The sequence below is a fragment of the Anomaloglossus baeobatrachus genome, chromosome 8 (assembly GCF_048569485.1).
Source record: "Anomaloglossus baeobatrachus isolate aAnoBae1 chromosome 8, aAnoBae1.hap1, whole genome shotgun sequence".
In the NCBI taxonomy this organism is placed as follows: Eukaryota; Metazoa; Chordata; class Amphibia; order Anura; family Aromobatidae; genus Anomaloglossus; species Anomaloglossus baeobatrachus.
The window spans coordinates 246,277,079-246,298,116 of NC_134360.1; the positions used below are offsets into that span (position 1 = coordinate 246,277,079).

General features: G+C 52.2%; 1 protein-coding gene across 1 annotated transcript in view; it reads left to right on the plus strand.

Moving 5' to 3' along the window:
* EIF2B3 (eukaryotic translation initiation factor 2B subunit gamma) overlaps window positions 1-21,038 on the plus strand; it is a 45,369-nt gene that overhangs the window by 18,066 nt on the left and 6,265 nt on the right. Inside the window, exons 6-11 of the mRNA XM_075321189.1 lie at window positions 2,939-3,028; window positions 3,805-3,899; window positions 4,895-5,085; window positions 5,159-5,230; window positions 6,036-6,184; window positions 9,081-9,184. Of these exons, the coding sequence (XP_075177304.1) occupies window positions 2,939-3,028; window positions 3,805-3,899; window positions 4,895-5,085; window positions 5,159-5,230; window positions 6,036-6,184; window positions 9,081-9,184 (701 nt within the window). The remainder of the gene's footprint in view (window positions 1-2,938; window positions 3,029-3,804; window positions 3,900-4,894; window positions 5,086-5,158; window positions 5,231-6,035; window positions 6,185-9,080; window positions 9,185-21,038) is intronic.

A 21,038-nucleotide genomic window follows, 5' to 3' on the forward strand; every position in this document is an offset into this window, starting at 1 on the left:
GTATCTTGGCATGGAGTTTCTTACTCTCTCAGCGATAGTGAAGCTTCCGCTGGACAAACAGCGTTCACTACAGACAGGGGTGCGATCCCTCCTTCAAGACCAGTTACACCCCTTGAGACGCCTCATGCACTTCCTAGGGAAGATGGTAGCAGCAATGGAGGCAGTCCCTTTCGCGCAGTTTCATCTGCGTCCACTACAATGGGACATTCTCCGCCAATGGGACGGGAAGTCGACGTCCCTCGACAGGAACGTCTCCCTTTCTCAGGCGGCCAAGGAATCTCTTCAGTGGTGGCTTCTTCCCACCTCTTTGTCAAAGGGAAAGTCCTTCCTACCCCCATCCTGGGCGGTGGTCACGACGGACGCGAGTCTGTCAGGGTGGGGAGCGGTTTTTCTCCACCACAGGGCTCAGGGTACGTGGACTCAGCAAGAGTCCACCCTTCAGATCAATGTTCTGGAAATCAGAGCAGTGTATCTTGCCCTACTAGCCTTCCAGCAGTGGCTGGAAGGCAAGCAGATCCGAATTCAGTCGGACAACTCCACAGCGGTGGCATACATCAACCACCAAGGAGGAACACGCAGTCGGCAAGCCTTCCAGGAAGTCCGGCGGATTCTGACGTGGGTGGAAGACACGGCATCCACCATATCCGCAGTTCACATCCCAGGCGTGGACAACTGGGAAGCAGATTTTCTCAGTCGCCAGGGTATGGACGCAGGGGAATGGTCTCTTCACCCGGACGTGTTTCAGGAGATCTGTCGCCGCTGGGGGATGCCGGACGTCGACCTAATGGCGTCCCGGCACAACAACAAGGTCCCAGCTTTCATGGCGCGGTCTCACGATCACCGAGCTCTGGTGGCGGACGCCTTAGTTCAAGATTGGTCGCAGTTCCGGCTACCTTATGTGTTCCCTCCTCTGGCACTGTTGCCCAGAGTGCTGCGCAAGATCAGGTCCGACTGCCGCCGCGCCATCCTCGTCGCTCCAGACTGGCCGAGGAGGTCGTGGTACCCGGATCTGTGGCACCTCACGGTAGGCCAACCGTGGGCGCTACCAGACCGACCAGACTTGCTGTCTCAAGGGCCGTTTTTCCATCGGAATTCTGCGGCCCTGAACCTGACTGTGTGGCCATTGAGTCCTGGATCCTAGCGTATTCAGGGTTATCTCAAGAGGTCATTGCCACCATGAGACAGGCTAGAAAACCAACCTCCGCCAAGATCTACCACAGGACGTGGAAGATATTCTTATCTTGGTGTTCTGCTCAGGGATTTCCTCCCTGGCCATTTGCATTGCCTACTTTTCTTTCCTTCCTACAATCCGGTTTGGAAAAAGGTTTGTCGCTCAGCTCCCTTAAAGGACAGGTCTCAGCGCTATCTGTATTTTTTCAGAAGCGCCTTTCAGAAGCGCCTAGCACGACTTCCTCAGGTACGCACGTTCCTGCAAGGGGTTTGTCATATTGTCCCTCCTTACAAGCGGCCGTTAGAGCCCTGGGATCTGAACAGGGTTCTAATTGCTCTCCAGAAGCCGCCTTTCGAGCCTATGAGGGATGTTTCCCTTTCTCGCCTTTCACAGAAAGTGACTTTTCTTGTAGCGGTCACCTCTCTTCGGAGAGTGTCCGAGCTAGCAGCGCTGTCATGCAAATCTCCCTTCCTGGTGATTCACCAGGACAAGGTGGTCCTGCGCCCGATTCCGGAGTTTCTCCCTAAGGTGGTATCCCCCTTTCATCTCAATCAGGATATCTCCTTACCTTCTTTGTGTCCTCATCCAGTTCATCAATGTGAAAAGGATTTCCATTTGTTGGATCTAGTGAGAGCACTCAGAATCTACATTTCCCGCACGGCGCCCCTGCGCCGATCGGATGCACTCTTTGTCCTTGTCGCTGGTCAGCGTAAAGGGTCGCAAGCTTCCAAATCCACCTTGGCTCGGTGGATCAAGGAACCAATTTTTGAAGCCTACCGTTCCGCGGGGCTTCCGGTTCCCTCAGGGCTGAAGGCCCATTCTACCAGAGCCGTGGGTGCGTCCTGGGCATTACGGCACCAGGCTACGGCTCAGCAGGTGTGCCAGGCGGCTACCTGGTCGAGTCTGCACACTTTTACCAAGCATTATCAGGTGCATACCTACGCTTCGGCGGACGCCAGCCTAGGTAGACAAGTCCTTCAGGCGGCGGTTGCCCACCTGTAGGAAAGGGCTGTTTTACGGTCCTGTCACGAGGGTTATTTTACCCACCCAGGGACTGCTTTTGGACGTCCCAATTGTCTGGGTCTCCCAATGGAGCGACAAAGAAGAAGGGAATTTTGTTTACTTACCGTAAATTCCTTTTCTTCTAGCTCCAATTGGGAGACCCAGCGCCCGCCCTGTTTTCTTAGGGATTTTTGTTTTTTCGGGTGCACATGTTGTTCATGTTGATTGGTTTCAGTTCTCCGATGTTCCTTCGGATTGAATTTGTTTTTAAACCAGTTATTGGCTTTCCTCCTTCTTGCTTTTGCACTAAAACTGAGGAGCCCGTGATCCCACGGGGGGTGTATAGGCAGAAGGGGAGGGGCCTTACACTTTTAAGTGTAGTGCTTTGTGTGGCCTCCAGAGGCAGTAGCTATACACCCAATTGTCTGGGTCTCCCAATTGGAGCTAGAAGAAAAGGAATTTACGGTAAGTAAACAAAATTCCCTTCTTTTGGCACCTCATGCATTGTGTATGGAGCTTCTTAAAGGGAATGTGACAGAAGCTCCAGGCTGCTGGGATCACAGGCCGCATGTATCGGAGCCTGGCTGCACATTTGTACCCAGATATGTTTTACTGTGCGATATCACATCGGATGACTTGTCCAAGGCCGGTCTAGTGTCTGTTTCTTGCTGCCTGTGGTTCGAGGTTCCCTATAATGTGTAATTTATGAGACCTATATTACACTCCTGAAACATTACTTATTATGTTTCCCCTTCCTGCTTCTAGGTATCCCAGGATTCGCATGAAGATGGGAATGTTGGACGCACATCTGTATTGTCTGCGCAAATACGTGGTGGATTTCTTAGCTGACAATGAGTATGTATATGTGGAGATAAGTAATGTATGTACGCAGTGACTGCACCAGCAGAATAGTGAGTGCAGCTCTGGAGTGTAAGGGCTACAAATGCATCTCTCTCTCCCTCTCACTCTCTTCTTGGTCTGTCAGCGGGCATGTAGCAGAGCTGGGGGACCACACTGACAAAAATGCATGTAAAATGCATCCAAAATACATGCGTTTTGGATGCATTCTGCTTTGTCAAGTCTGCCAGAGGGTGCATTTATTTCTGCACTGGTCAGGACGCAGTGTGCGCATGAGCCCTAATACAGGATGTAACTCGGGATCACTGCAGGATATGTAATTAACCCCTTAACGACCGCGGGCCGTAAAATTACGTCCTTGCGGTCATAACGTTACTGCCCGCGGTCTGCCGGCAGCATCATGCTGCGATCGGTACACATCTCAGCTGATTTTCACAGCCCTTGGGATTAGTCCCAGCGCTCATTAGCATTCGATAAAAGATCTTTAGAAATACTTTTTCTAAAGATCTCTTTATCTATGCTAGTGTATACAGGGACGGTTAGGCAGGGATTAGCAATATACACCCAGAACTGCTCATGGTCCTGGGGGCATATTGCACCTGACAGGTTCCCTTAAAGTACATAGTGACTTCACCAGCAGAATAGTGAGTGCAGCTCTGGAGTATAATGCAGGGTGTAACTCTGGATCAGTACAGGCTCTTTAGACATGAGGTGGGTGCGATCAGAATCTTGAGTATTACAGGCTGCTGTAGATGTTTTCTTCCTTCCTGCAGCTCCTTCTCTTCCATTCGACGGGAGCTTGTGCCGTATTTGGTCAGTAAACAGTTCTCCTCACCTAAAAATGTGGATCGCGAAAAAGACAAGAAAGGTAAAAAAAAAAAAAAAAAAATGCTTTGTTTATAGTCTGCACCATAAAGGAATGTTTACCGTAAAAGTTCTGTACACCATAAGGCTTTGTTCACACTAGAAAAGGGATTTTTTTTTTTTGTCTGAAAGATTGGCGCACTTGCGGTAAAAAACGCACTAAAAACCGCATGCGTTTTTGGTGGTTTTTTTTTTTTTTTTTTTTTTTTTTTTTTCCTCCACAGGTTGGTCCCTGCATTTTTTAACCATTATGGCAAAAAACACAGGTACCTGCAGAAAAGTGACATATACATATTCTTTTTCTCAAGAAAGAATGTCTTGAGAAAAAACCTGCAGTGTGCGCACAGCTAATTTTTGTGTTCCATAGGTTTTGCTGGGGAATGTCTACAGAAAGGTTGCAACAATTTTCTCAAATTTCTGCAGCAAAAACGCGGGTCAAAACGCAGTGTGTGAACAAGGCCTTAAAGTAATGTTACCACAGAGTCTGCGTCTCTCACTTTCGTTGTCTCTTGCTTTGGTCCTGGTGAACTTTTCCAGTTTTGTGCAGATTATCATAATTTTGTGTGTATATCTCTATCTCTATCGAATCCGCACCATCGCATTTACAATCAGAAAATTTTGAACAGACACCTCATGTGACTCAGGGAACGTCATAGACTGTTTTGACGGGAAAATTTAACCCCTCGCTTTACAGTTACTCTACAAAAAATCTGCCTCCCTTAAAGTCAATGGAGCTGCGAGCCACAGGTTAATGGGAGCTGTGATTTGGTTGTTATAGGAACGAAAGACATTCATAGTATAAGAAGCTTATGTGTGAGGTAGTAAGATGTCGATGGAGAGAGACAGACACAGACAGACAGGGACAGAGACTGTTACTATCCGTCTGATACTACAGCTAGTATAAATATAATTTAGAATTACAAGGTTAGATGGAGGGATGGGTGGAGAGTGTCATCATATGTCAGTAACTGATCTTATTCGCATCTTGGCCCCTCACAGACATCTACAGTTATATACCCGATGATGATCTGCTGGAAATGGCATTAACAAAGTCCAGCTGGAACGACCACCACGGTGACATGAAGTCATCGTATCACGGCAGCCGCCTGCGCTGCTACGTCCACGTGGCCAGTAGTGAGCTGTGCTGCCGGGTAAACAGCCTGGCCATGTATATTGAGGCCAACAAGCAGGTGAGGACATAGAGACCTTGAAGGATGGTGGGGGTCCTGATCTCTTATCTGTGTGTGGGACTCTGTTTTGCAGGTGCCGCAGAGCTCCATCTGTAGTGAAGAGCCTCGGGTGCATCCTACGGCCGACATCACAGATAAGCACATGGTGAGGAGCGGGAGGGCGACATCACATTGCATCCAGCAACGTTACATGCCATTCTGGCCGTCACCATTATAACATTGCACCCTGGCAGTATGCGGTACTATGGCTCATATAATGTAGGAGATGGAGCAGATTAAGGGCTCATGCGCACGTACCTGCTGAATATTGTGCTGTCCAATTGCTGCAGATGTGTGCATCAAATCGCTGCAGAAACACCGCATAATAAATGCAGTATTTTTGTTAAAAAGAAAAAAAAAAAGCCAATTTCATGCGCTCTGGCTGCTGCCCCCACCATAGACAAAGCGGGACCTGCATCCCTAGCGCACAGAATAATTGACATGCTCATTTTATGAACGCACGGATTTGGGTCAAAATTTTAGCATCCAAATCGCTGCGTTCATAAAAGTAACGTGTGCATGAGACGTGCACACATCTTCATAGATTGTGCAGAGGACGCATGCATTTACACTGCAGTGCTAGACACAGCGTAAATGCATGTAAGTACGCAGCATGCGCATGAGCCCTAATACCGCAGCATGCCTAGTCCTGCTTTTACAGACTATTCTCTGAACCCTGTGCATCAGCAGCTCAGATATGTGCTGTCCGGGTAGTTTGTTACATTGCATCAATGGGGGAAAATGGGACAGCCTGGATCCTATTAATTTTCCATTCACTGACTGCAAGCAGAAATGTATTAGAAACCCTTAGAGCTCTCATTATACAATGGATGGATCTGGTGCGCGATCATCCATTCCGTCCGTCCGTCCGTCACTCAATATCCTGTACTATATCTACTATGGTGTCTCAGGTGGGTACAGACAGCATGATCGGGGACCAGACCCGGATCGGGGAGAAGACGTCCGTGAAGCATTCTCTCGTGGGCTCCAAGTGCGTCATCAAAGAAAGAGTGAAGATCACAAACTGCATCATCATGAACGACGTCACCATACAGGACAGGTAGGACCAGCCGCCATTCCCTGTTCTGCCACTTGGTGGCACTACACCCCGGAGCTCAGCCTGTAAGCCCCCCCTTCCCCCCCCCCCAGTCTACTGGGTGGTCAACCATTAACCATTTAATTGCCAGAACTGGGCCTAATACAGAAGAGCCTAGGGGCATTTTATTACGTTGCTTGTATGGCACCAATTTAGTCCCCGTCCACATTACGGCACTATTGCAATCCATAAAATTGCATTGGTGACTGCAGCCATGATTGTCTTGTTATATGAATATTCAGACTTATTGGGGAGCTATGCCTCCTATCACGGTCAGGGGGGCTGCTGAGGGTCTCCGGTAAATGCTCAACAATACGAATAACAGCCATATCCATTATAGGGATAATTAATGAACATAAATATGTCTATTAGGTGTTTACCATTTCTGCCCTCTGCAATTATACTGGGGGGTCACATTGTTTACAAGGCGTGTGTGCCCGATGGGGGGAGGCCCCCAGGCCCATGCTGATAGCGGAGGTGCTTCATTCTTATCTTGTTAGGTGGTCAGGCTGTTTGAACACACAGATCTGTGTAATCCCCTCCCTGAGAGGACACACACATACACCGGAGCCCACCCCCAGTCATTTCCATACCCCACCCTGCACATGGCCGCCTGGTGGGGGGGAGTCGCAGGCATTGTCCTATCTCCACACGGAGCGCCTGCTCTCTTCACTATAGGTTTCTTCACCTTCACACTCGCTGTGGCCTCTCGTTCCAGTTTACACAGCTGGATCGCCCCAGAACATGTATATCCCAGAATTGAAAGACACAAAAAAATGCAAAATTTAAAGGCCGGCGATACGGCTGCCGTCGGATCCGTGATCACTCACAATATGGCGGACTCACGGGCCTCGTCTCTTAAAGTTTAGCATTTTGCACTCTATTCTAAATGAAGGGAGCGCTGGAGAAGGATACCCCCGAATACTGAATTAAATTGGCTCTTTGTGGGGTAAACTATGATGAATTTAGACACTTTTTGCCTCATTCCTTCCCAACTGAGCTTCGCCTTTTTACTAAATGTTTGCCATGACTGGCAAAAAAATGCCTAAATTTGCAACATTTTTTGCACCGTTTTTATGCCCGAATTTTGGCAAAAACTCCTTAATGAATGAGGGGGGACTTCTGACACAGGCAGCAATGTTACTGATTACAGGGGTCAATGTTACTGATTACAGGGGTCCTGGGTAGAATCTATCGCACTGTTTTCTGACTGATGAACAGAATGCGAAGACTAAGGCTATGTGCGCACGTGTGCGTATTGCATGCAGTTACACTGTGATCTGCACCGCAGCGTAACTGCATGCGTCCTGCGTCCCCTGCACAATCTATGAAGATTATGCAGGAGCCGTGCGCACGTGGCATATTAGAGCGCAGCGCTTCGGCTGCTGCCAGAAGTGTGCGTTCTAAGAAGTGACATGTCACTTCTTTCGTGCGCTTTGCATGCTGTCTGTAGGGAGAGGCAGCGTGCAGAGCGCACGAATTCTGCAGGTACCAGGCGCTTCAGAACAGAGCTTTCAGCTGCTCTCTGAAGCAGACCTTTTGTGTGCGCATAGCCTAACACTGAAGGAGCTGATTGTGCCCACAGCGGTCCCCCTGACTCCGCCATACACCAGAACTCCGCCAAGCATCCGATTTGTATGTTTTAATAGGGATAGTGGAGAAAGCTGCTACCAGACTTTTTTTGGCTGTAGCTTATCTACCCTAAAAATAAATGGATGGGGTGTTTAAAGGGAATCTGTCACCAGATTTTTGCCACCTAATCTGAGAGCAGAGATACTGATTCCAGCAATGTGTCACTTACTGGGCTGCTTAGTGTAATTTTGATAAAATCACTGATTAATCAGCAGGATATTATCATTACAGGGCTACTTGGCGTGCTGCAGGTAGTCCAGCATATTCATGAGCTCTGTATAATTGTTAGATCTGCAGAAAACATTAATTTTATCAAAATAACAGCCCAGTAAGTGACACATCACTGGAAGCGGGGTCTCTGTCTCTACATTATGCTGCTCTCAGATGGGGGAGGAAAACCCTGGTGATAGATTCCCTGTAAGTTTACCATGCCCAGTTCTTTTCCCTATTCAGAGGAGCTGGAGACCCCCATGAACATCAGATGGTCATCCAGTTACTGTACAAATACCGGTTTAATGTGAAATTTAAATGCCATCGGAAAAACACAAAATCAGCCAATATGGGAGGACCCACAATCTGCTAGCAGCAGCTCAACAATAGCATGAAAAAAGGACTTGAGCAAATAGCTGAACTAGATTTTAATATTTATTTAGAAAATTCTAAAGTGCATAGTGCAAAATTGTAAACACCGCTCTAACATAAGAGGATATTGAAGGAAGGAGAGGACAGAAAACCTATAATTTATATCTGGTACAGACCATGGTAATGCCAAAAATTGAGTGGGGACATTCGCATATAGAGCCTTAATGAAAAATTGTGTAGTTTGTACCAAGCAAAATCATCAGAGATCCCAAAATAGTGTCATTTGGCAATGGAGACAGTGCTCAGTACCAGGAAAAAAAAAAAAACATATGACATACATATTACTATTATAAGGGGTCCAGAAGATGTGCCTGGAAAACAAACACAGGCCCGCATAGTGCAGAGAACATTACCAGGGTCCGGTGGTGAGAGGAAGCCCGACGTACGTTTCGTGGCGTTTAGAACATCGCTAACCTCTTCATCTTCTGGACCCCTTATAATATGTATGTCATATGGCTTTCTTTCTGGTACTGGGCACGGTCTCCAATGTGTCCATTGCACAATGAGCATAGCAGAGAGAGAAGGTTCAGTATTAATCATTAGGTTGTCTGTGTTTCACACTCCTCTCCTCTTGCTTTTCCCTTAGTTGCATCCTCCAGGGAAGCGTTATCTGTAACAAAGCCGTGATACACAGCGGGGCTGATATTAAGGATTGTCTGGTCGGCTCTGGTCTTCGAATCAATAATAAAGGTGAGCTGAATGCGGAGACCGTGTCCTCTTATGAGTCCGTTATTTCTGTCCTGTGGTCCATTATCCATATGACCCGGGTCTCCTCTGAGCACACATGCTCTGGCACACACGGTGTGCACCTATGACGTTTGCTCAGTCGCTTGCACTGTAGAGCTGCTCATGTGTGAAGAATTGGATCAAACTTCTAAAAAAAACCAAAAAAAACCTTAAACTTTCTGAATTCCTGTTGTATTACACCATAGGTGCGCAGCAATCTGGCTCCTTTGGACTATTCTCCCTAGTACAAATTGGGTTCAGCTTTTGAAAACCTAAATATGTGGAATTGGGACTAAAAATGTTTTTTTGCATTTGGGTTTCATTAAAAATTTTGCAATTTACCGCTGATAGCTTCTTTGTTGCATTGTCTATATTGCTGGCTGCTGAATGAGTTAACTGAGACACGGTCAGTCAGCTGATTTTATGACCACAGACCACATCAAAGTTGACTGTACAGGAAAGCAAAGAGCCAAACGGTGCAAAAGTTTTAATAAAACCCAATTGAAAAACTTGTTTTTTTTTTTCTTATTTATTTATTTACTAGAAGGTGGCCCGATTCTACGCATCGGGTATTCTAGAATTTACGTATTGTGTAGTTCATGTATGATTTTTGAGATATATATATATATATATATATATATATATATATATATATATATATATATATATATATATATATATATATATATATATATATATATATATATATATATATATATATATATATATATATATATATATATATATATATATATATATATGTATATGTATATATGTGTGTGTGTGTATATGGATGGATGGAGGGATAGATGTTGTTGTGTGTAGTTACCAAGTGTTTGTGTAGGGGCTGTACATGTTCTGGGTGTGACGGGGGGTGAGAGCGGTGTTGTATGTGTGTTGCGTTGTTTGTGGAGCGCTGTGTGTCTGTAGCGTTGTGTGTGTGTTGCGCGGTGTTGTATGTGTGTGGTGTGTTTTGGGGGGAGGTATGTTTTGTGCAATGTGTGTGTTGTGCGGTATGTGCGTATATTTGTGTGTGCCGCGGTGTTTGTGTGTTGGGTGTTGTGTGTGTGCAGCGTTGTCTGTGTGTGGGTGTCTGTGTAGGGCAGTTGTTTGTGGTTCCCAGTGTGTGTGTGTGTGTGTGTGGTGTGTTTGTGCAGTGCGCGCGCGTGTGTGTGTGTGTGTGTGTGTTGGGGGGAGATGCGCACTCCCAAACGTGCTCCATCCCCCATGCAGCGCACTCCCCATCGTGCTCCATCCCCCATGCAGCGCACTCCCCATCGTGCTCCATCCCCTATGCTGCCCACTCCCAAACGTGCTCCATCCGCCATGCTGCGCACTCCCAAACGTGCTCCATCCGCCATACTCCGCACTCCCCATCGTGCTCCATCCCCGATGCTGCGCACCCCCCCCATCATGCTCCATCCCCGATGCTGCGCACCCCCCCATCGTGCTCCATCCCCCATGCTGCACCAGCATCAGCCTCTCTGCCCCCAGCATCAGCCTCTCTCCTCCCAGCATCAGCCTCTCTCCTCCCAGCATCAGCCTCTCTCCTTCCAGCATCAGCCTCTCTCCTCCCAGCATCAGCCTCTCTCCTCCCAGCATCAGCCTCTCTCCTCCCAGCATCAGCCTCTCCTCTCTGTCCCCAGCATCAGCCTCTCTCCTCCCAGCCTTCCCTAGCATCAGCCTCTCTCCTCCCAGCCTCCCTCCTCCCACCCTCCCCCAGCATCAGCCTCTCTCCTTCCAGCCTCCGCCAGCATCAGCCTCTCTCCTTCCAGCCTCCGCCAGCATCAGCCTCTCTCCTTCCAGCCTCCTCCAGCATCAGCCTCCCTCTCCCAGCCTTCCCCAGGATCAGCCTCCCCTTCCCAGCCTTCCCCAGGATAAGCCTCCCTCTCCCAGCCTCCCTCAGCATCAGCCTTCCCCAGCATCAGCCTCTCTCCTCCCAGCATCAGCCTCTCTCCTCCCAGCATCAGCCTCTCTCCTCCCAGCATCAGCCTCTCTCCTCCCAGCATCAGCCTCTCTCCTCCCAGCATCAGCCTCTCCTCTCTGTCCCCAGCATCAGCCTCTCTCCTCCCAGCCTTCCCTAGCATCAGCCTCTCTCCTCCCAGCCTCCCTCCTCCCACCCTCCCCCAGCATCAGCCTCTCTCCTTCCAGCCTCCGCCAGCATCAGCCTCTCTCCTTCCAGCCTCCGCCAGCATCAGCCTCCCTCTCCCAGCCTTCCCCAGGATCAGCCTCCCCTTCCCAGCCTTCCCCAGGATAAGCCTCCCTCTCCCAGCCTCCCTCAGCATCAGCCTTCCCCAGCATCAGCCTCTCTCCTCCCAGCCTCAGCCTCTCTCCTTCCAGCCTCCCCCAGCATCAGCCTCTCTCCTTCCAGCCTCCCTCAGCATCAGCCTCCCCTTCCCAGCCTTCCCCAGGATCAGCCTCCTTCCTCCCAGCCTCCTTCCTCCCAGCCTCCTTCCTCCCAGCCTCCTTCCTCCCAGCCTCCTTCCTCCCAGCCTCCTTCCTCCCAGCCTCCCCCTCCCAGCCTCCCTCAGCATCAGCCTTCCGCTCCCAGTCTCCCCCAGCATCAGCCTCTCTCCTTCCAGCCTCCCCAAGCATCAGCCTCTCTCCTTCCAGCCTCCCCCAGCATCAGCCTCTCTCCTTCCAGCCTCCCTCAGCATCAGCCTCCCCTTCCCAGCCTTCCCCAGGATCAGCCTCCTTCCTCCCAGCCTCCTTCCTCCCAGCCTCCTTCCTCCCAGCCTCCTTCCTCCCAGCCTCCCCCTCCCAGCCTCCCTCAGCATCAGCCTTCCGCTCCCAGTCTCCCCCAGCATCAGCCTCTCTCCTTCCAGCCTCCCCAAGCATCAGCCTCTCTCCTTCCAGCCTCCCCCAGCATCAGCCTCTCTCCTTCCAGCCTCCCTCAGCATCAGCCTCCCCTTCCCAGCCTTCCCCAGGATCAGCCTCCCTCTCCCAGCCTCCCTCAGCATCAGCCTTCCCCAGCATCAGCCTCTCTCCTCCCAGCCTCAGCCTCTCTCTCCTTCCAGCCTCCCCCAGCATCAGCCTCTCTCCTTCCAGCCTCCCTCAGCATCAGCCTCCCCTTCCCAGCCTTCCCCAGGATCAGCCTCTCTCCTCCCAGCCTCCTTCCTCCCAGCCTCCTTCCTACCAGCCTCCTTCCTCCCAGCCTCCTTCCTCCCAGCCTCCTTCCTCCCAGCCTCCTTCCTCCCAGCCTCCTTCCTCCCAGCCTCCCCCAGCATCAGCCTCTCTCCTTCCAGCCTCCCTCAGCATCAGCCTCCCCTTCCCAGCCCTCCCCAGGATAAGCCTCTCTCCTCCCAGCCTCCTTCCTCCCCCTCCCAGCCTCCCTCAGCATCAGCCTCCCCAAGCATCAGCCTCTCTCCTTCCAGCCTCCCCCAGCATCAGCCTCCCTCTCCCAGCCTTCCCCAGGATCAGCCTCTCTCCTCCCAGCCTCCGTCCTCCCAGCCTTCCCCAGCATCAGCTTTCCCCTCCCAGCCTCCCTCAGCATCAGCCTCTCTCCTCCCAGCCTCAGCCTCTCTCCTTTCAGCCTCCCCCAGCATCAGCCTCTCTCCTTCCAGCCTCCCTCAGCATCAGCCTCCCCTTCCCAGCCTTCCCCAGGATCAGCCTCTCTCCTCCCAGCCTCCTTCCTCCCAGCCTCCTTCCTCCCAGCCTCCTTCCTCCCAGCCTCCTTCCTCCCAGCCTCCTTCCTCCCAGCCTCCCCCTCCCAGCCTCCTTCAGCATCAGCCTTCCCCTCCCAGTCTCCCCCAGCATCAGCCTCCCCCTCCCAGCCTTCCCCATGATCAGCCTCTCTGCTCCCAGCCTCCTCCAGCACGCCGTGCTCCTCTGCCGACACTCACACACACCCGATCGCATCCACTCACACACACCCGATCGCATCCACTCACACACACCCGATCGCATCCACTCACACACACCCGATCGCATCCACTCACACACACCCGATCGCATCCACTCACACACACCCGATCGCATCCACTCACACACACCCGATCGCATCCACTCACACACACCCGATCGCATCCACTCACACACACCCGATCGCATCCACTCACACACACCCGATCGCATCCACTCACACACACAGACACTGACGATATCGCACATACGCGCTCACACTCACAACATCCGGAGATACCACATGCCTCTGGCCATGTGATCCTCCGTCAGGTCCTGGAAGGTCACAACAGCACAGTATCGAGGCCGAGAAGCAAGCGATATCGCCGGATGCTGTGAGTGTGTGGATGCGATGTGAGGTGTGTGTGAGGTGTGTGTGAGGTGTGTGTGAGGTGTGTGTGAGGTGTGTGTGAGGTGTGTGTGAGGTGTGTGTGAGGTGTGTGTGAGGTGTGTGTGAGGTGTGTGTGAGGTGTGTGTGAGGTGTGTGTGAGGTGTGTGTGAGGTGTGTGTGAGGTGTGTGTGTGAGGTGTGTGTGTGAGGTGTGTGTGTGAGGTGTGTGTGTGAGGTGTGTGTGTGAGGTGTGTGTGTGAGGTGTGTGTGTGAGGTGTGTGTGTGAGGTGTGTGTGTGAGGTGTGTGTGTGAGGTGTGTGTGTGAGGTGTGTGTGTGAGGTGTGTGTGTGAGGTGTGTGTGTGAGGTGTGTGTGTGTGAGGTGTGTGTGTGTGAGGTGTGTGTGTGAGGTGTGTGTGTGAGGTGTGTGTGTGAGGTGTGTGAGGTGTGTGAGGTGTGTGAGGTGTGTGAGGTGTGTGAGGTGTGTGAGGTGTGTGAGGTGTGTGAGGTGTGTGAGGTGTGTGAGGTGTGTGAGGTGTGTGAGGTGTGTGAGGTGTGTGAGGTGTGTGAGGTGTGTGAGGTGTGAGGTGTGAGGTGTGAGGTGTGAGAGGTGTGTGAGGTGTGAGGTGTGTGAGGTGTGTGAGGTGTGTGAGGTGTGTGAGGTGTGAGGTGTGTGAGGTGTGTGAGGTGTGAGGTGTGTGAGGTGTGAGAGGTGTGTGTGTGAGGTGTGTGAGGTGTGTGAGGTGTGTGAGGTGTGTGAGGTGTGAGGTGTGAGGTGTGAGGTGTGAGGTGTGTGAGGTGTGTGAGGTGTGAGGTGTGTGAGGTGTGTGGTGTGTGAGGTGTGAGGTGTGTGAGGTGTGAGGTGTGTGAGGTGTGAGGTGTGTGAGGTGTGAGGTGTGTGAGGTGTGAGGTGTGTGAGGTGTGAGGTGTGAGGTGTGTGAGGTGTGTGAGGTGTGAGGTGTGAGGTGTGTGTGAGGTGTGTGTGAGGTGTGTGTGAGGTGTGTGTGAGGTGTGTGTGAGGTGTGTGTGAGGTGTGTGTGAGGTGTGTGTGAGGTGTGTGTGAGGTGTGTGTGAGGTGTGTGTGAGGTGTGTGTGTGTGGTGTGTGTGTGTGGTGTGTGTGAGTGAGGTGTGTGTGTGGTGTGTGTGATCTGATGTGTGAGAGTGAGTGTGATCTGATGTGTGAGAGTGAGTGTGATCTGATGTGTGAGAGTGAGTGTGATCTGATGTGTGAGAGTGAGTGTGATCTGATGTGTGAGAGTGAGTGTGATCTGATGTGTGAGAGTGAGTGTGATCTGATGTGTGAGTGTGATCTGATGTGTGAGTGTGATCTGATGTGTGAGTGTGATCTGATGTGTGAGTGTGATCTGATGTGTGAGAGTGAGTGTGATCTGATGTGTGAGAGTGAGTGTGATCTGATGTGTGAGAGTGAGTGTGATCTGATGTGTGAGAGTGAGTGTGATCTGATGTGTGAGAGTGAGTGTGATCTGATGTGTGAGAGTGAGTGTGATCTGATGTGTGAGAGTGAGTGTGATCTGATGTGTGAGAGTGAGTGTGATCTGATGTGTGAGAGTGAGTGTGATCTGATGTGTGAGAGTGAGTGTGATCTGATGTGTGAGAGTGAGTGTGATCTGATGTGTGAGAGTGAGTGTGATCTGATGTGTGTGTATGTTTGTGTGTGTGCTGTTATGTGTGTGCGTGTGGATCTTCCGCCGCAGCAGGACCTTGATGCGCTTGTAATCATGGTGGTTACCAACGTATCCACACCACTCCCGTGCGAGCGGGGGCCGGGGGGGCCGGGGGGGGGGGGTTACAGTACTCACCTCCGTGACAGCCGTGTCAGTTCGGGGAATGCGCGGGGGGGGAGTACAGTACTCACCTCCGTGACAGCCGTGTCAGTTCGGGGAATGCGCGGGGGGAGGGAGGGGGCGGGGCCAGAGCTAGCGTGCATTGCGTGAGGGGGGCGGGGCGTGGCGTGGCCGAATTGCCAATGCCTGCAGGGTGCCGGGGCGAGAGGCCAATCTGTGGGGGGGCGGAGCCTGGGCGAGCGGCCAATCCGTGGGGGGGGCGGGGCCACGGCGAGCCCAGCGGCCAATCAGCTTTGTGTCACCATAAGGACACAATTTTGGAGCAAGACAGACAGACAGACAGACAATTACATATATATATATATATAGATTTTTGAGCTTCAAAAAAACAGCATTTAAGTAAAGAGATGGCAGCAAAGGGGAATAACTCCTTTAAAGCCTTCAAAGGGGTTATATATATGTATTAGCTATTGATTCCACAGTGCTTTACATACATTGGGAGTCCCGATGGGGACAGGGTTGTCAATCTGTATGTCTTTGGAGTTTGGGAGGAAACCGGAGGAAGCTCCCGCAAACACGGGGAGAACATACAAACTCCTTGCAGATGTTGTCCTTGGTGGGATTTGAACCCAGGATCCCACTGAGCCACCACAAGACTGCAGTGCTAACCACTGAGCCACCGTGCCACCCTAGCATCTAGCTGGCAGCTGTCTCATTATATGACCAGCTTTACATTTCTCCATATTGAAATTGCAACACCCAAAAGGAAAAGTTGTGTTTTAATATGAATATTGCTGTATGGATAGATGTATTTATGATATGCTGTGAGGCAAATCCCGGGATATGAAGATGAATTATGACTCCAGTCATAATCCCTCATCACTCCCTGGCAGTGCCCCCTCCCTTCTTGTTCTCAGTGTTCCACTTAAGGCCCCGTCACACTAAGCAACATCGCTAGCAACATCGCTGGTAACGAACAACTTTTGTGACGTTGCTAGCGATGTTGCTGTGTGTGACATCCAGCAACAACCTGGCCCCTGCTGTGAGGTCGTTGGTTGTTGCTGAATGTCCTGGGCCATTTTTTAGTTGTTGCTGTCCTGCTGTGAAGCACAGATCGCTGTGTGTGACAGCGAGACAGCAACAACTAATGTGCAGTGAGCAGGGAGCCAGCTTCTGCTGAGGCTGGTAACTAATGTAAACATCGGGTAACCAAGAAGCCCTGTCCTTGGTTACCCGATATTTACCTTTGATACCAGCCTCCTCCGCTCTCACTGCCTGTGCTGCCGGCTCCTGCTCTGTGCACATGTAGCTGCAGCACACATCAGGTAATTAACCCGATGTGTGCTGTAACTAGGAAAGCAAGGAGCCAGCACTAAGCAGTGTGCGCTGCTCCCTGCTCTGTGCACATTTAGCTGCAGCACACATCAGGCAATTAACCCGATGTGTGCTGTAACTAGGAGAGCAAGGAGCCAGCGCTCAGTGTGCGCTGCTCCCTGCTCTGTGCACATTTAGCTGCAGCACACATCGGGTTAATTAACCTGATGTGTGCTGTAACTAGGAGACTGGGGGCTGGTCACTGGTTGCTGGTGAGCTCACCAGCAACTCGTGTAGCCACGCTCCAGCGATCCCTGCCAGGTCAGGTTGCTGGTGGGATCGCTGGAGCGTCGCAGTGTGACAGCTCACCAGCAACCTCCTAGCAACTTACCAGCGATCCCTATCGTTGTTGGGATCGCTGGTAAGTTGCTTAGTGTGACTGGACCTTTACACCTCCATGGCCATGTCCTGTGATATGGAAATTAGGTGGCTTGGGGACAATGGACACAGGATGACTCCCTGCCGTGACCCTGTAGTGGGGGCTGCTAGCTAGTTAGCAAGGCTATGGAAATAGCCAGACAGAACGACTCCAGTAAAAAATGGTTCATATCTCGCAAGCCATATTTCCGATAAATATGGCAACCATAAAAATGGTGTCTCCGCATGCGGACGATGCCGGCACACCCTTTTTATGGGAGCAGGACATTGGGAAATGCCCCAGGCGTGATATCAGCCAATGGGGAACTGGCAGACAGGTCATGAGTCCCCTCGTTCTGTAGCTAAATTCATAACTGTCACAATGAGAGCATTGGCGTCCGCCTACGACGCTCCCAGGCAAAGTTATGGCCCATATTCCATGTTGTGGATTGTCCATAACTCAAGCCAGGGGTGGAGCAGTGCTCCCTCTGAGGTCACGAAGGTAGGAGGGGACCTGGATTTGCCCAGGTTGATAACCCTACTTCGGCCATTTTCCAGTGTTCTTTTCGCTGGGGGCACGTGTAGGAAACATCTGTGGGAAGGATCCTAGAAACCTGGGTACAGCGCCCCCCTGTGGCCAGACGCAACAAGGTAACTGCTGGAACTGTGTATGCCTGTTTGTAACCCATGCTTTGATTGTAACTGTACTCTGACATAACTGTATATTCTGTAGATTCCCTATTGTATATATTGTAGTTCTAGTGTGCTTTAGGCTGATTAAATTATATAATTAATCTTGGGCTGTTCTGTTATCTCGATCTTGAATCCCACGTCTGTGTGTTCGGCTAATAGTTACCGTGAAGCGGTTGGTGGCAGCGAGTTTGTGCCAATGATTATTGTGGGGAGGCCAGTGAGATTCGGGGAGATTTTATATATTCCGCCCGCGGAGGTCGGGGGAATATATACCCTACTCTCACCGGGGACCCTTCAATAATCGGCATAAGTAGTATAGCGGCCTCCTTGCTTATTGTCAGGCAATTCCATAATTGGCCTGACTATAAGAGGGGCGCTAGAGAGCGCGTCACGTGCTCTGTCTGTCGGTCGGGAGGTATAAAGGAGGGGTGACCCCACTTGTTACCCCCCGATTGTGACGTACTGGGGTACAGCGCGGGGGGATTTCTGAGTGACCCCCCCGGTGGTTTGTGACATATTGGTGGCATAGCGGTGGGATCGAGATAATAGTGTGTGTGAGTGTGAGACCCATACTCCCAGACACTAAAGACTGCCTGCAGCAGCTGTGGCTGCTGGGGTCTTCAGACTAGCTCAACACTAGAGTGTCAGAGTGCAGATACTGTAAGGTGTGTGGAGGCATCAGGTGTCAGTTCTGTGTCAGTGACCAAAAGTCTGCAAGAATGGCTGATGGCACGAGGAGCAGAGCTATGCAACTGGCCAATGCTAAGGCAGGAGCCGAAGAGAGGGAGGACGGTGCTGTGGACAGCAATGAGGAGGTTGCCCACGAGTCCTCCAGGAGCTCGACGCCAGAAAACCGTTCTGCCGAGGACATTGCGCAACCTGGCACTGCTGGACAAGATGAGGAGGAGCTCACCCAAGGTTCCTCAACGAGCCAGATGCCAGCCCTCCGCTCTGAAAGGGACAGTGAATCGCCTAGCTCTGCAGCGTGCCGCAGATCACCACGTGCCATTCCACCGAGCCTGGGAGGCTCGGATAGCCTTCTTCAAATGGCTATGGCCCTTCTCCAGGCTGGAGACCAGAAGGGCTACAAGGAACTCCTGGCAGAGCGCAGGGCAGAGCGGCAGGCAGCGCGTGACGCTGAGGCTGCGGAGCGGCACGCAGAGCGTGAGGCTGCGGAGCGAGAGCGGCAGGCAGCGCGTGAAGAGCGAGAGCGACAGGCAGACCGTGACTACCAGCTGCAGCTAGCTCAGCTCCGGCCCTCATCAGCCACATGTGACCTTCGAGACACCAAACTTCCAAAGGTCCGTGTTGAGGACTTCCCAGTGCTGGAGAAGGATGGAGACTTGGACTCTTTCTTGACTGCTTTTGAACGGACTTGCTTGCAGCACCATCTGGACAAGGACCAGTGGGCCAAATACCTGACCCCCCGTTTAAGGGGTAAGGCCCTGGATATCCTTGGGGACTTGCCTGCTGAGGCAGATCAGGGCTACGACACCATCAAGCGGGCCCTGATCCAACAGTACAACCTCACTCCAGAGTCCTACCGCAAGAAGTTCCGGAGCCTACAGAAGGGACCAAAGGACTCCTGGGCTGACCACCGGCGGGCACTTGCCCGAGCTGCCGACCACTGGACCCAAGGCCTGCAGCTTTCCACCGGACCGGAGATCCTGGACTTGTTCATCACGGAGCAACTCTTGTGGAACTGCCCTGAGGATCTCCGCCAGTTCATCCGAGACCAGAAGCCAAAGGGGTCCACGGCTACAGCTTCCCTTGCCGATGACTACACCAACAACCGGGCCCCTGAGGCCAGGAGAGCGGCCACCAGCAGCACCTGGAGAGGGGGTAAGATGAATTCTGCGACTGCCCCACCTGCCCCTAGACTGCAGGGGGTGTCCCCCTCAACTCCCCTCTCCAGGCCCGTGGCGGAACCAAGACGGTGCCACCAGTGCAACCTACCTGGACACTTCAAGGCCATGTGCCCTCAGCGTCCCAAGGCCCCGGCTCCGTCCCCGTCCCAAGGGCCGCCCAAGGTGTATTGTGTGGGTGGGGGTGGTGGTAGGTCCCTGGACAGCTTCCAACCTGTCACCGTCGGCCGGTCTGTGACCATAGGACTGCGAGACAGCGCCTCGGAGGTGACTCTGGTGCGGCCTGAGATGGTGTCCCCCCAAGACTTGATCCCTGGAAAAACCCTCGCTGTCTCCGGGATTGGAGGCACTGACCCGGCGCTGCCTGTTGCTGACATTTATGTGGACTGGGGCGCAGGGCGGGGGGTGAGGGAGGTGGGGGTAACTGATCGGATCCCTGCAAACGTGCTACTTGGGACAGATTTGGGGCAGATAACCTCCCAGTTTGGGCCCCCCCCAAGGGCTGAACCTTCAGCCCGTACTGACATGACTCCTAACAATGTTAATGTGTTATCTATGAATGATGTAAGGGAGGAGGGAGTGAACTCTGATATTTCTGCTTGCATAGACACCATAGACACACACTCAGCTGCAGCTGTGACAGGGGAGGGGGTCAGAGAAAGGTGTGACAATGCCTCTACAAGTAACCAGCCTGTGAGCTGGGATCTGTTGCCCTCTGCAGGGATAAGCAGAGAGCAGGGTGCTGCAGGGGGAGGACCAGTGTGTGGGGTGGGGGCTACCACAGCAAATGTGGGGTCCCCAGAGATTTCACAGCGGGGTTCTGTTGCTGCAGGAGGGGAACAGGCAGGTGAGATTGGGGCCGGTCCAGGAGCGGAAGTGCTCCCAGGTAAGATCTCGGTGCATGGTTCCCCCACAACCGGGGTGTCAGGAAGCCAGGTAGGTCTGCCTGAACCGGCGACTTGGTCAGGAACGGAGGAGGAGCAGGCACGACCCACGGTCGCAGCGGCTGTGGCCGCTGTCACCCGCAGTGGGAGTGCTGGAAGCCAAGGGGCCTCCCGGAGGTCCGATAGCTCTTCCCCTTCTGACCAAGTGGCAGCCGAGTCAGGTGGAGGCCAGGACACAGGTCCCGGGGTACTGACCGAAGATGTGACAGTCTCGTCGATTCTGGCCACATCTAGTCAGGGGTTTCAGGCAGCGTTAGAAGCTGACGACAGCCTGAAAGCTCTTAAGGAGCAGGCGGCACAGCCTCCCTCGGACTCGGACCCGGAGCGAGTGGTCTGGGACCAAGGACGGCTGTACCGGGCCACGGTCCAGCAGGGTTCACCGGAGGCGTGGCCCAGGGACCGACAGTTGGTGGTACCCTATCCGTTCCGGACGGAGTTGTTGCGGATCGCACATGAGATTCCGATGGCCGGACACCTAGGGATCGCTAAGACCAAGGCCAGGTTAAACCAGCATTTCTACTGGCCAAAAATGGGGGCCGATGTGGCTGCCT